This window comes from Chaetodon trifascialis, chromosome 16 (assembly GCF_039877785.1).
Source record: "Chaetodon trifascialis isolate fChaTrf1 chromosome 16, fChaTrf1.hap1, whole genome shotgun sequence".
NCBI classification, from domain to species: domain Eukaryota; kingdom Metazoa; phylum Chordata; class Actinopteri; order Chaetodontiformes; family Chaetodontidae; genus Chaetodon; species Chaetodon trifascialis.
Window position 1 is genome coordinate 4,754,214 of NC_092071.1, and position 15,519 is coordinate 4,769,732.

A 15,519-nucleotide genomic window follows, 5' to 3' on the forward strand; every position below is an offset into this window, starting at 1 on the left:
AACAAAACAACCAAAAAATATTGCGCTTTGGTTGAATTGACTGAGATGCGCAGACAGTTCTGAGGGGTCAGAAACTCAACATCTACAAAAACTGCACTGAAGCGCCAAATGTGGGTTAATTCACTGCTGAAAAGTCCCCAATAAACGCACCACTTCCTCCTGTTTGTATCACGTTGGATTAAAACTAGGACCAGGTGTTTGAAGAATTCAACCTTGTTTTTAATAAATGAAACTATATATCTGTGTGGTTTTTCAGGGTTTATGGATGTCGTATGGATGAACGGCGAGAGCCACAAACAGGACGTCAGAGCTTTGCTCCTTTCATGAGACACCATGACAACAGACTGATGCTCCATGTCCTTTCCTGGAGGCTCAGTCCGTCTCCACATCCTCTTCAGAGAATCTCACACCAACATTTCTTGTGGTAAATTCTTTTCTCAAAGGCTCAGCTGTCGACTCAAAGCTTCTTTAGTGTTCGTGACATGTTCAGGGTCAACTTCCTCTCCTCGGCGTCATCCCGTTGACCTTCACGTCTGTCTGCGCTTACTGAACACTGAACCGACCATTCAGACTCTTTCACATCCTGCAAGAGACTCTGAAGCGGTTTCGTACTTGAAAAGTTCAATTAATGCTATTGTTCCGAACCTATTTTTACACGTTATTATGACTCAACTCCTTTACTCTGAGCTGAAGATACTTACCAGAAACACATTGTGAGAACTATTTTTCACATTTTTCCACAAAGGAAAATTCATTTGTAATTAGTCTAAATTGTTTCTGCTTCAGTTTAGATTCAAGAAAAAACTGCTTAAATCAGGTTTTAGCTATTGCCGAAAGCATTTTTTGTTCTGCTGGTTCAACATCCTGCAGTACTTCTTTTATTTTGTGGGTCAAGTGGTTAAACTGTGGAATTTTCTCTGCATTTAGTGCAGCTGAGCACATTTCCACTGCAGTTCAAAGCATGACGCCGCAGTCAGATTCCTCCCGGACACAAACATCATCATCAACATTTGACGCTTTAACTGAAGATCTAAAACACGGCCTGTGTGACTGAATGATGGTCAGGACAACGTGGAAAAGATGGGAAACATCAGAGAAGCCTCGTGTTTATGAAGGGACACTTTTCACCCCGGGGAAAGAAAAACACGTCGGCTAAATGAGCCTCAGGGTGTTTCAATGAAACATATATTTAAAAACAGATCTCGGGCAAATACACACACAGTTAATCACACAGTTGAGATCAGGACAATATTTCTGCAAGAAAATGGAAAACATAAAAACAAGAAGTCTTGACAGGGAGGACAGTGGCAGGAGAAATGTCCAAAAACACCTGAAAGACGCAGAGACAGCGCTTGTCCCTCACTCCTCTGGGACATCTCCACCTCCTGTCACTGTTTGTCATCCTGATTATGGGCCCGCTGTCCTCACGCTGTCACAGGCTGAATGTCCTGACAGTCTCCAGAATGAGGTCCATCTCATCCGGATACAGAGAAAGACATAAAGTCCAGAACAGGGCTGTCCTTGCCTCTACTGGACCGTCTGCTGTGGAGCGTCTAGCGAGCTGATGAAGGCGTCGTAGTGCTCCGGGTGGCAGCGCTTGTACTCGTTGATTTTCCTCTTGATCTGTTTGGGTGTGTCCTGGTAATAGTTCTTCTCATCTCTGGCCATCGCCTGCAGGGACAGCAGAGGACAGGACAGTCGGTCGGTCAAAGCTGCAGAATATTCCTTTGTTTTGGACGCCCCAGAGAGGCTGCTAAGCTCATTACAGACCAGAACACTAAAACGTTGCCTGGATGAAAATATTAACACACCTTCACCACCGAGGAGACGTTTACTAACTCAAAGGGTTTATGATCCGTATGCTGGCTGGCGTAACACTGACTGTCAGGCTCAGCTCGACATCAGCAGATTCACTTTCTCATCGTTTGGAGCAACTCAGCATGTTTTAGCTTGAACATATTCACATATTCAAATTCCAATGCTTCAGAGTTGATCAATACATTTAAACTAGCAGCATAACGGTCACAAGTGGATCAATTCTTATGTTGTAGCGTCAAATCATGTTAGTTATGTATGTAACTACAGTTCTGTGAGTTCTGGACAACGAGTGCAAGAATCACAGAATCTTTGCTTTTTGTCTGAACTAATGTTGTGATTTAACACGACAGACCAGGACCTGAATCAACCGACAGTGACTCTGCATATAATTTATATAGACTAACTCAAAAAAGAAGATTAGCATGTTAGCACACTGAAATGTACACATGTCAACGCAGCTGGGTGATGACATTAAGCATATAACATGTAGTGTTTTACCATGTCACAGCATTTTTAGCATGTTTTTGGTTAGCATGACAGTGGAGTTAGCCTGTATGCTCAGCGCCTTAGCTTTAGAACATGCTACAATGTTAAAATGCATCTATTATGCGACACTGACAGTCTAACATGTACAGTTAGCATGCCTACAGTTCGTGAGGCTGTAGACATGCTAACTGGGAGCACAGGTCCATTTTAGGGCCTGAACTCCAATAAAAACCTTGAATCTTTCAGTTTTAGAACACAGATGAAGATAAAACACACAAAAATACATTTTATCAAGGCGGTTATAAAATAAACTGTCACATTCAGCTGACTTTTGAGCTTTAAAAGTGAGCTTTTCAGATTTAAAAGTTAAGGATAGAATATTTCTTAATGAAATATATTTTATTTCAGAAACACACACACACACACACACACACACACACACACACACACACACACACACACACACACACACACACACACACACACACACACACACACACACACACACACACACACACACACACACACACACACACACACACACACACACACACACTGTTATTGACTGGTTCTGACTTGGCAGTGCTCCCCGTGATGACTCAGTCCCATTTAAAGCAGCTGTTGAAAATCCATTTGAATGAAGCACTTCACTGATAAAAGCTCAAGTAATTTAAACTTCTGCCACTCGCCGCTCTGGGCAATAAAAACTAAAAACAAACTAAGCTCTCAGCTCTGTCCGCCATGTGCAACGGCTAGTCCCTTCCACCTAGAGTCACGAGAAAAACAGAACTCAGCAGCTGTGAAAAAGAAACCTCATTTGTCCTTCAGCTGAGCAGCTTCCTTCAAAACTTTTCAGGAGCAAACAGAGGAAGGATGCTGCTATCGTTGTTCACACCAGAGAGAAATATTTAACTGACAAATTAAGTTTCCTCTGCAGCAACTGAGCACGTCCAGGATGGTACAGAGAAAGTGTCTTCGGCCGTGGCGACAGCCGGCCCTCATGCCTCAGATGTCAGAGCGTCCTTGAACGCATCGGGGAAACTTTTCCAAGCAGTTCTCAGACATATGGCTCAGGCCCAGACTGTGAATATGAAACCTTGAAGTCTCGTGTAAAATGTGCCTCCTGCAGGTCAGACTGACCTTTGAGCTAACTTCTTCCTGCTGAAGACTGCGGCACATCTTCATCGTCACTGATCCTGTTTGTCGTCGTAAAGAGACGGTTTTCACGGATCATCTGTAAGCTTGACTCTGTCACTCGCTCTTATCCTGAGCTTAGACTTAAAGGAGGAGTTCAACATTTTATATTTTATACTGTCTTGCTTTTGTAAAAAGATTCATAAGATAAACATGAAGCTAACACCAGCAGCCAGTTAGCTTAGCACAAAAACAGCAAGGAGTGGGAAAGCTAGCGAGCAATTTTTCTCCGGTTTCCAGTCTTTGCACCAAGATAAGCTAACTATTCTTTTAGGGCCTCAGTATGCTTCAGAAGACGTGCCTTTTGGATAATTTAACAGCATGTACAGAAAGAAAAGAAAAGACATCCCTTTATTAGTCTCTCACACACACACACACACACACACACACACACACACACACACACACACACACACACACACACACACACACACACACACACACACACACACACACACACACACACACACACACACACACACACACACACACACACAGAGTTACAGAGGGGGAAACCATCCAACCATCCCGTCTCCACGGCAGACCAGGAGCGGTGGGCTGCCAGCCGACAGCGGCGCCCGGGGACCCAGTTCTCTTTCGTCACCATTGGTCAGGTGGTGATCTTCTTGCATGTTTTTAATGGGGTTTTTATATGGAGGATGCCCCAGGTGAACACGGGGAGAACATGAAAACTCCACACAGAAAGGCCCCTTTTTCCTTGAGCAGCAGGCACTGAAGGTATGGTGGAGGACACGCCACCAGCAACCACAGCGGGATTTAAACCGGGACCTTCTAGCTGTGAGGCGACAGTGTTAGTACCTGTGCCACCGATGTACAGATGCTTTCTGTCAGCAGAATATGACGGTCTGAGTCCCACAGCTCCTGTTCAGGTGTGTGGAGGTGAGAAACGTTGGCAGGGTTTCAGTTTCTTTTCAGTCTCCACGCGACTGTGAATGTCCTTCAGGAGAGACGGCATCAATGTGAGCATCTACAGTCTATAGCTGCCTGCCGTCAAACATCCTTGAATCCACCATTCACTCTGCTAATGGTTCCTTTCCTCATGATGCATTTGCAAAGAAACATCACAAAGCCAGCCGGCTCAGCTTGGTGCCTGTGCTGCAGCTTTTTCCTCAGAAAGGATGTTTCCAACGCAGGTTTCATTTTCAGATCTACTTGGGTTCAGTGGCCTGCACTGCGTAAAAGCCAAGCTAATTCCAACCTACTACATCGCTAGATGTTTGCTTGTCTGCCACGCAAGATTCTCAACATGATGCCACAAAGTCAGTCTGACATGTGACTGTGTGGTTGGTTATGCTAATGTACAGCATGTAAACTTGCCACCATAACAGGTCACAAATTAGCCGTCATACTTGCACTGCAGTTCATTTGAAGCACACTGGGGCCTTGACAGTTCTGGACCGCTTCTCATCATCTGTGATAAATTTAGCTCCAAGATGACGCTGAAACAACAGCTTCATTCACTGCATTTTAACAGCCAGCGTTACGCTTTCACAGCGTATCTGCTCGCGTTTATGACCGTGACAAAAACAAGAACAGCACATACATTTCAATGTATTTGACCTCATTTAGAAACTGTCTTCATAACCTATTTTGTTCACCACAAGCTCTGAGAAGTTCATTTTCACACTGTAAAGCGTCACGCGCAGTATGCATCTTGGTCACAAGGCAGACTGTTTTCATCTTCCAGTCTTTGTAGGTTCAGTGTCAGAACATATTGAAAACGATGGTGCACAGGAGGTATGAGGTCAATCTTTGCATTAGGAAAGGTCTGACACTGAATTCACTCAGTATAAAAACTGGGATAAATGGTGTGAAAGCACCAGTGTGGTCATTTAATCTCTCTGCTCTGTACCATCATGCAGGACCCCCTCAGGCTCCCGTTCTGCTCTCACCTTGTAGTTGTCGCCGTGTTCTCGGATCATGTGCTGGACGTACTCGATCATGTCGGAGGATAACGTCTTGGAGCTTTTCTCCGGGAGGCTGGCCTCCTCCTCCAGCTCTGTGCAAAACCACACGAGAACGAGAGAGGATGTGAAACACGTTCGAGGCTTCCGAGAGGCAGAAAGATTCATTTTATTTTCCCCGTGAGTGAGAATACAAGGACACAGAAATAAAGGGAAAGGCTGAAAAATATGAGAACCATCTCAGTCACTCTTTGTAACATCAGCTATTCAGCACAGCGTTCAAACTCCCGCTGCTGTTACTGGAGGGATAAGTCATTTAATGCTGAAGGCCGCTCTGCTTTCATTCAGTCTGGTCTGATTAGGCTGTAATCACATTTACTGCGCATAAGAATGGAATGAAAAGATCCTTGGACGAGGTCTGAAACAGCCTTCGCGAGAGAGCGACGAACCAGAGTTGTGACACTGAGTGAAAGCGAAAGAAAACACGTCAGTAACAACCTGAAAATAATCAGGAGATTCACTGACAGAGGCAAGACAAGGCCGGCCAGACACACACACACACACACACACACACACACACACACACACACACAGTTCAACTTTGATGAAATTGCACTGTTAAAAGTGGAGGAAACTGTTGCAGTAGCTCTGCTGGACCGTCCAAACTCAAACGTTAAACTCTGTCTGTTGACAGACGCAGAGGTCGGTACAGAAACACAGAATTAATGAATTGTGTTATCACGAACACACACTCTGTAGATTACTTGGACTCGAGGACATGCATGAGGTCGGGCATAAGTTGACCGGGCGTTTCCCTTGATTGGCTGAGCTCCCTTATATTTCTTGTTGTGGCCCATAACTGCTGAAGTCGGACCAAATTAAATCGCCATATCATCCAAACTTTATTACCTTCGGATAGGCATGCCTCCGTGGGACACAGAGTGTCCCAAATCGATGCCTTTTGACCCCTGTCACACATTACACTGCTCTCCAAGATGAGTTTTTAAAAAGAAATGACTTACGGTCGAGGACGTAGGGCTTGGTCACGATGGCGGCGGAAGCTTTCGTCTCCCTCTGTTCACCGAGGAGCTACAAAGCGTGAAGAAAAACACATGATGAAGAACAACGGAGGCCATGAGCGAGCGTGTGATTCTGGGACGGAGGACGGATAAACACGTCTCTTCTCCACAGATCATCCGCTGTCTTCTCTGAGGTGGCATGACAGGTGTGAAATGTGGAGTGTTTTGTGAGCAATGTAATTTCAAGATTTAAGTGTTTGTGCTGCTGAGCCAAAAATGAATCATCTATAGGTTTCTTGCTGTCAGAAGTTAACAATATTCAACTGCTTCAGGCTGATGGAAAACAAGCTGCGGCCCAGAGGACAAGACTAACTTTTACTGACCTCGGGGTGAAACTGTCACAGCAGCAGAGAGTTTCAGTAACGACCGAAAAACAACAAAAACATTAAAAAACACCCAAAAAAATGTTCTAGAAACAGAAACACTTTGTATCCATGTTTCAAATCACTTTTACACATTTAATGACTCCTCAACAGAAGTTTGTTTCTTCTTGATTTGCATGCATTTAACCATCATAATCAACACTCTGCTGCCCCCTTCTGGCAGAAACAAAAACTACAGGACAGGAACATAAATGATTTCCACCCTGACCTGCTGGAAACATTTATCATTTTTCATTTAAATAATCCGAGCCTTGTTTTATCGGTGTCTTGATGAGTCAGATCTGGTCACACCCGGCACAGAAATACATGTTCAAAAACACATCTTGGATGATCCAAATGCACATGAACAACTTGATGTGAGCAACTTCCCATTAGCTGTTTACCTTGATGTTGATTTTGGATGTCTGTTCTTACATGTACACCTGTTCATATCTTATCTTTGCACATTTGTTGTACATCAATTTCCATCTAATTTAGCACGCAGCATCTCTAATGCATATATTTCATTTGGCCACTGAATGTGATAACGATGCTTGTATCTGCTGCAGAGAGAGATCAAACAGACTGGCTGCTCCTCTGATCTGGTGTATTCATGTACAATCATCTTTGAAAAACTGACTTCTCTACAAAGAATTTAATATATGAATGAAATCAGATTTGCGGACTCAGACCTCAGAGTGTGTAAAACTGGGACATCTATAAAACAAAAAGGCGTGACGGCACACAGTTAATATTAGATGGGTTCAGACTGTGGCTGAGCGAGTCATTCAAAATTTACAGAAACTACCGTTATGACTCTCTAGCTGACCTATTTTCAGCCATGTCAGTATGTCTGTTGAACGCGTTAACGAGTCAGCATTGCTCCACAGAGCAGCTTGAAAGGACCAGCCACACCTGAGATTGAGGGGAAAAGGTGTTGTATCTTTACAACAGCACCACAGCAGTTCAGTTACTCACTCTGTGCTTCTTTATTGGCAGAGTGTGGTTTGGATCATATGCGAGACCCATGTCCTGCAGGTTCCTGGCCATGGACTTCCTGTTGTCCCACGCATTTCGAATCTGTGAGCTGAGAAAGACAAGAAAGACACATGATGACACCAACGGACAAGAGCGCGTCTGCAGGAGGACAAATCTGAAGTTCCACTGAAACAGAAATGCTTCTAGTGTGTTTGTTAAGTACACCATCAAAAAGAGACCGTTCTGTAGTTTTATATCTAAATCCACCACTGAAATATTTTTCTGTGATTGATCAGAGCAAAGAAGAAGCTTTCATCTTCTCTTTTTCAAAACTACTGTAAAAACCTGTGTAATTCCAGATATACTTAAGGAACAACTCGCACAAAGTGCAAGCCTGTGAGTACATGTTATGAAATGAAGCAGATTTATTGAATTTGTGCAGTGACAGTTTTATAAGGTGGTAACTGAGCAAAAACCAAACCCAAACACTTAAAAAAAACGCCTCAAAAAGCCTTTATCAGGCTAAATTCTCCACACAAACCCTTCCATCAGTTACCCATTCAAACTGTAATGCAAAAACGATCATGACCACTTATCGAGAATCATACCGCAAAGGTAATACACGTCATATAATCGCAACCTAATTCTTTTTTTTTTTTTTTAATTTTTGACCACATGGTGCAGCCCTCGTTGTCTGCTCCAGAATGACTGAACGATGTGACGTTCAATGTGTGACGCACAGAATCTATAACGGAACTGGACCTTTCTGGAAGATACAGTTTAAAGACATGACAACAGGAACCCTTTACAAAACACCAGCACAGCGCTACACACCAACGCTTAAGCAGCTTTAAGATTTTGAAGCAGGGCTTTTACTTGTAATTGCCTACATTTACTATTTTATTTTTATACGTTTACGTAAAGGATCTGGGCACCTTTCCACTGCAGTGTTAAAGATAAACCTGAATCAAACAGCGCTCAGGCGAACCCTTCTCACATGGTTCGTCTGAGTATGTCAAGTGTTAGCTAACATTAGCTTACATGCTAACGTACCGCTCCGTTCCACACTTACTTTTCTATCCTCGGGTTGTATTTCTTCAACAGCTTCTTCTTCATCTTCTTCCGGTCCTGGTTGTAATCGAACTTCTTTCTCTTCCCTGACTTCTTGGCTTTCGGCATATTTGTGATTTTTCTGTTTTCACAGCACAGCAGAGAATTGTTTGTAGTGAGGAAAAGACAACGTGCAGCGACGGAAAGGACCCGTATGTTTTGTTCCGGTCACGTGTCTACAGACCACGCCTTCCTTTCGCCTTTAACCTTTGAGTGTGAAGTTTTTTTTAAACTAGTTTTAAATTTAAGTGCAAATTTAACCTGATAACTCTACCCGTGGCACAAATATGATCGATTCAAAATGTGTTTTGTTTTTCTACTTTCATATTGACTTTATTTGTTCATATTTTAAGTGAATAGTTTACATGAAAACAAACAAATGTAGGGCCAATGTAGAGCATGTAGAAATGAAACCTGTAGTCTACAATAACACTGACAAAATAAAAATAATGACAGAAATTTACAACAAGTAAGCCATAAAATATGAAAAAAGGGTTTTCCATGTGTTTGAACACACCTCTTTTGTGACCTGGCGCAGGTCTACTGACTGTGCTCCAGGTCAAAACTACACATGGACAAACATGTGCAGTGCTTATTTAGGTCTCACAGTGTGCAAAGCACTTTAAATTGCTGTGCTGTTGAAAGATGCTATACAAATAAACTTGCCTTGCCTTGAATGGTTTGTGGTCGGTGTAATTGGTGGCTGCAGAAGTTCTGACAGCCCAGCAGCCATGTAAAGGAGTCAAGTATGCGGATGTTGTGCCAAAGATGTTTTTCAAACTGCTGAGTCCCAGGTCAGTAATGAACCTTCAAGTTCAACTGCATGTAGTACATTTTTAAAAAGAACAGCTTTGAGTCTGATGCTGAAGAACAGTGAGTCCATGATGAATTAATAACAAGGTGCTATAGAAGTAATGAAAAACTCATTATCATTATGACTCATGTAATGAGTATGTAATGTTATAAAGGGAATCATATTACTAAAGCCTTACGAAGGACATTAGACTGTCAGCTTCTCCCTGTGGTTCAGATGAGGAGGTGCAGTCAAGGGTTGGAAACACCTGCAGCTGCTGCTTTCCTCCTCTAGATGTCAGTGTGGATCAAAATGAATCTCAAGGGCCACAGACCCAAAATTCAAACCTTCCTATTTCCTTTTAATTAATCCCTGCTTGTCACCTATGTTTACTAATACATTAGGTTGTCATTAATTTCATATGTTAATTGGTAATAGTCAAGACAAAATGTCCCTTTGAAAAAGTGTTCGCTCTTAGATTTTCCTGGCTGATTCAGCTCACAGAATCTTCTAATGGTGATACTGTCACTCTGTGTTATCATGGTAACATGCAATCAGTCATTCCCCCCATAGAAAAACTAGAAATCATCAACAATCATCATAGAAGACAGTCACTAATCTCTATATTGAATACCTTAAATTTAGACCTCACAAAATGGATAATTTATTACAGGTCTGAGTATCAAAAGGACTACAAATATATTCACAAATGCGAACCAAATAAAACATATATGTTATCAATTCTTCAGAAGCTATATCAGCCAAATCTGACTTAATGCAGTACAGTCAGTTAGTTCTTCACCTCCTTTTGATTCAGAGTCTCCATATTTAAACAAATGATTTTCTGATTTTCTCCAATAAGCTTTTAAGTTGCATAGTAATTTGGTAGTAAAAATAATGTATGTATTTTATTTTTATTTATCTGTTTTGTTTTGTTTTGTTTTTTTTTACAAATGTAGAATTCAAAATTACCCACTCTTATTCAACACTACTTGTGTACATGTCTTATCCCTACTTGATAACGCTGCTCACTTGTTTTCTTTTGTCCTGGTTTGGGTAAGAGGCCTTTTAGCCATTGTAGGTCTGAACTGTCCAGGTCACACTGTCCTCCTCATCAATGAGCAGCTGAACACTCCGAGGGAGGATGACGATTATGTCCAAGTGGAAGTTTGGTCCAGAGAGTGAGTTTCCAGGAGAAGCAATCACTGAGTGACAGATGCCGATCAATAATTCTGCCAACCCTCCGCCTGATATGAGCTGCTGTCGTCATTCTGCACAGCAAAACAGTGAACGTCTTTCTTAATGGACCTTTAATGCACCGTGGTGCTTTCATTGATCTGTGCAGGGAAATCCACTTTCTGCCGAATGAAAGATGAGCCACAGAGAGCAGCAGCTCTGGAGTCATTAACGTATTGATTTCTGGATTTGTAACAGTGCATCAATTCTGATTGATACATCCAGGGATATCAAAGCATGTTTGGCTCTGGAGAGGACCTGGATGTCATTCCTATAGTATCGATTCAAATATTGTGACCTATGTCACTGTGAAATACAAATAAATTGTTGGAAATATTTTTATTGGCTAGATAATTAGCACTTGATCTATCAGGTACAGAGAAGTAGTAAATCAATCAAACATGAAGTTCACAGTGGATTCAAACCTGCTAGATGTTTCCTGCCAACCTCAAATCTCTGGAACATCTTGAAATTCCTCAGTCATCAAGGAAGTATATGAAATAATTATAACAAAATAAATAAATAAATAAATTGCTATGTGGACTTATAAGTCACATTCGCAACAGGAATCATAATGTATCATTATGCTAATGCATTTAGGCTTTTTTTTTTTTTTTTTTTTAGAAACAAGTGATTTTGTCTTTACAATGTCAAAAGTAATAATACAGCAACAAAAAAGGCAGATACTGTATATTAAGTTGAAATGAAACAGCATAAAGCTAGCAGAGTTTTGGCCATTTTAAAGCTCTATGCCTATCCGCAATGGCAGCCAGTTGTTAGCCATGTTGGTGGCTAGCGCTATAAAAGGCTACCATTAGCTTTTTTAGCATTCTGCTCAAAGCACAACTGAGCATGAAGAACTGAGCCTCATAAGGTAATTCATACTGATGGAGTAAGCGAGTCTAACAGTGGCACTGAGCCTGATATGTCCCAAAATCTCAACTGTACTGAGGATAAACCCCAGATAGAAAAGCTTTGTGAAGAAAACACTTTTAATATGGAAGAAGAAAGAAACCTTAAGTTGAGATTATTTTGTAAAACTACTATTTCCAAGAAAAACTTTCACAGTCAACAACAGTGGATGTTTCTGTTCATATGCTAAGCTAAATTGTTATCAGAAGCAACAGCTAGCCATAGCCTCCCTTCAGCCAAAACTCAATGACAGCAGTGATTTTTGAAAGTTAACAATTACTGAATCTTGGTTTAAATTCTTCAATTAACATAATTAGGCTGCTGTCTAGCACTGTATACTACAAGATACTGATTTAACTGAAAATATCCAGAAAACCTTACATGCACTATGCTTTAGCTTTTAGCAAAATACCCTGTGAAGGTAGCTAGCTTAAAAACGACGAATGAGCAAAATGAGTGGTCTGTTTGTGGTGTCATGTTCATGTCGTGTGTTTTATTCAACGGCAAAAACGGCAACAGAGTGACAAGTCTGTGTTTCTTCCTCCTCTCTGACAGCAGCTTCAGGGCGGAGGGACAGAGGGAGTGGGAGGAGGAGGAGGAGGAGAAAGAGGAGAGGAGGAGTGCGGACTGCTACCGGACAGGACGGTGCGAAAGCAGAAACGGAGAGTTGAATTTTTCCGCCTTGGCTGGGCGGTGGGAGGTGGTGGTGGACGGTGTTTAGTGAGGATAAACGGCGATTGAAGCCGCCGGGGGGGACCTGGAGCTCCGTCTGCTGCTGCTGCTGCTGCTGTAACCCCAGACAGCATCAATATGGAGCTGGAGAACATCGTAGCCAACACGGTGCTGCTGAAAGCACGGGAAGGTAAGGATGGAGATGGTGGTTTGACAGCTCCTCTCTCCCGGTACCTTACCGACACAGTAACGGTCCAACGGCTGGAGGGATGCCCCGTACGTGGGTGATATCAACCGTTACTGCACTTCCTCTTGGCCGTCCATCAACTCTTTTGATGATGCTGTTCAATACGAACAGGATATAACCTTAAATACGCAACGTTCTCTCGAGTGGACTGAACCACGTACCGAACTCCATTTTCAACTTTAGCAATTTAAAGTTTTCCGGCTTATTCGTGGTCACGCATGCGTGCGTTAACCTGTCTAGAAACTGTGGCCAACCATTAAACAAACAATGACCAATTCGGCGTGGAAATTGTTTGAGTAAATCGCTGTATTCCGTTAAAATGTTTGCCTTCCTTGTTGATGGCGCTCACTGTAAACCGCCAATTACTGTTACACAGTAACAACCATCACAGTGATGCCCGGTGAAACAAGACAGTGGGGGCCAGATGTAGGTTAATATTTACTGAAGCACCATTAGTGTGTGCCGAATTGCAGAGTGGATCCCAGACACATGCAAAACGTTAGTAGTATCGTTTTATTCGTCGTTGAAAGCGAGCGGACACAGTTGTCATAAAAGGGCGCCTGAAATTGCCATATTCTAAACAGAAGTTTGGCTATGCTCAGATTATGTACATGGAACGCGAAACACCACAGGTCCGGAAGGGGTTGCAACTGTAAAATGTGTCTGCAGCGACACATCGGGTTTCCCTTGCTGATGTTGCAGCATCGTCCTGACGTTTGCGAAACAGGATGTTGAAGCACAGCAGCTGTGCTGTACTGGGGTTTGTACTTTGTGCATAGACTTGCAATTCATGGTTTTTAGCGTGTTCGTCTTCTTTTCAGAATGGCTTTTATTTGCTGTGAAGCCTAGATTTTGGATTCTGAGGTTTTGATACCTGTGGGCTCCTAAAATTGTTAAGCCACTCCAGGAAAATACAACAGCTAAATGTGTAATGCACCAGAACCAATGTAACATCTATCAAACACTGGCACAGTCTGGCTCCTGCGCATGTTAACACTCTTGAGTAATTACAGTGTAAATTGTAAACAGACATCTCATTGTGAACAATGGAAACATCATCTGTAATTGTCACTCTAAACAGGAGACAAAGTTTTTGCAGCTCATTGCCAACATAATCCTGATGCCATCTGCAGAGGGACATGAGAAGATGAGTGTCATGTTCCCTAACTGTGAGCTTATCTGCTCGATTCAGCTTATCTGTCGCGCTTGTCGAGGACCCGGAGTCCAGCCTCTGTGCTGGAACACGTCTGTCCAGCTAAGGTGCCCTCGAGCAAGGCACCATCCCTCCCAGAACCGGGCAGGCCTTGACCTCTGACCTTTACAGAGACTAGACAGGATGTTCTTATATCATCATCATTATTGCCTAAGCCTGTGGCCCAGACTGACTAGACTTTGTGCAAAGATGAATATAAGTTTGAAGGACAAAGATATTTATGCAGCCAGATGATGCCAGCAAATAATCATGGAAGTTTACTGCTCATTAGAGGTAAACACACCCACCAGAAGTCTTCAGCGAACCACATTCAATTTCAGGTTCCCATCTGTCTGAATTATCACAATCAACAACAATTAGCTTTACTTCATCACAAGTCAAAGGTCTCTCTGTCCCGTCTCCTTTTGGATCTAAGGCCTGACATCAAAGATTTACATTTACCCTCCAGTTTAGTTATTCGTGGAAAGAAGAAAATGAGGTCAGCAAAATGAGAGACGGGCCTAGAATTGAACGAAGTCCTTTTAGATGGTGTTAAAGTGTTCGGGTGGAGTTTTCCTTTACAGCATGCAACATTAGGCAACTTCCCACGTTGATGGCTGCAAATGGCAGGGAGAGAGGAAACAGTTTGAGCTTGAGAAAATCACTCAAGTATTGCAGGTTGATGTGAAGGAAAGCAAAGGGACGAGGGAGGCGACAGGTGTCATTCCGGGGGATCCGTCTTTCTTTAAGGAAGAAGTCAAACTGAAACTGTAAAGGTGGTTATATTTTGGTTTCTTCATTAAAGGCTACTGGGGCTACTATCCCAGCCTTTGATTGGTTGTACCTGCAGTCTGAAAGGTAGACATGTAGATATATGTTAACAAAGGAAACAGCATTCACAATTTTTCAAGGTTATTTTCTTTCCCTGATATCAGGGCACTTCATGTGCCCCCCCCCCCCCCCCCCAACCTCTGAAACCAAACCTAATGTCACTAGCTGTCAGGTACATTTAAGGGAATGTCTCTGACGTCATGACAGGCAGAAAACATACCAACCGGTAAATCTATTAGTGTGGAATTTTCTTGTGACGTATTTCTTTTTTCTGCTCGTTTTAGTCATGTGGCACACCCCAGGTTAGCCGTCCAATGAAAGTTGAACCCAGGTAACCTGCACCTTCATCTTTTCGTCGTGACTAATTCTGTTTTGAGTAACGGCTGACTTGGCTCGGATTAAAGCAGTTTGCAGAGTCTTTGTAAGCTGATAAGAGACAAGCAGTTCTTTTATCAGATCTTTTATGAGCTGAGGTACTGTTCTATCTCTCTGATAGGCCTGGGTATTATTTATCATGTTTCCGTACTGTCACTTACTGCGCAACCCTGAGTGTATTCAGCCAAATTCCCACAAATTAAAGCTGTAGTTTCATTCCTCGATACAGTAGACACGTTTCTTTCAGTTCTAAAAATGATTGATGTTTGATACCTCTGAGCTAGCTTCTGCTCCACTCACCTCTCTAAC

General features: G+C 42.5%; 2 protein-coding genes across 2 annotated transcripts in view; one reads left to right on the top strand and one right to left on the bottom strand.

Moving 5' to 3' along the window:
* Positions 1–822: 822 nt before the first annotated feature.
* Positions 823–9,102, bottom strand: nop16 (NOP16 nucleolar protein homolog (yeast)). The gene is made up of 5 exons (XM_070983394.1): positions 8,915–9,102; positions 7,843–7,951; positions 6,446–6,512; positions 5,412–5,518; positions 823–1,671 (listed from the first exon to the last, which is right to left on the bottom strand). The coding sequence occupies exons 1-5, from the start codon at positions 9,019–9,021 to the stop codon at positions 1,528–1,530; spliced, it is 534 nt and encodes a 177-aa protein (XP_070839495.1). The 5' UTR covers positions 9,022–9,102; the 3' UTR covers positions 823–1,527.
* Positions 9,103–12,496: 3,394 nt separating this feature from the next.
* Positions 12,497–15,519, top strand: part of grk6 (G protein-coupled receptor kinase 6) — a 40,128-nt gene continuing 37,105 nt past the window's right edge. The window contains exon 1 of the mRNA XM_070983179.1: positions 12,497–12,755. Within this exon, the coding sequence (XP_070839280.1) occupies positions 12,704–12,755 (52 nt within the window). The 5' untranslated portion in view covers positions 12,497–12,703. The remainder of the gene's footprint in view (positions 12,756–15,519) is intronic.

What these genes read in the sequence shown, in the direction of transcription:
- nop16 (XM_070983394.1), bottom strand. Translation starts at nt 9,021, where the DNA reads ATGCCGAAAGCCAAGAAGTCAGGGAAGAGAAAGAAGTTCGATTACAAC. An exon ending in TGCCAATAAAGAAGCACAGA is followed by an intron (nt 6,513 to 7,842) that starts GTGAGTAACTGA and finishes CACGCTTTGTAG; the next exon opens with CTCCTCGGTGAACAGAGGGA. An exon ending in AACACGGCGACAACTACAAG is followed by an intron (nt 1,672 to 5,411) that starts GTGAGAGCAGAA and finishes CTGTCCCTGCAG; the next exon opens with GCGATGGCCAGAGATGAGAA.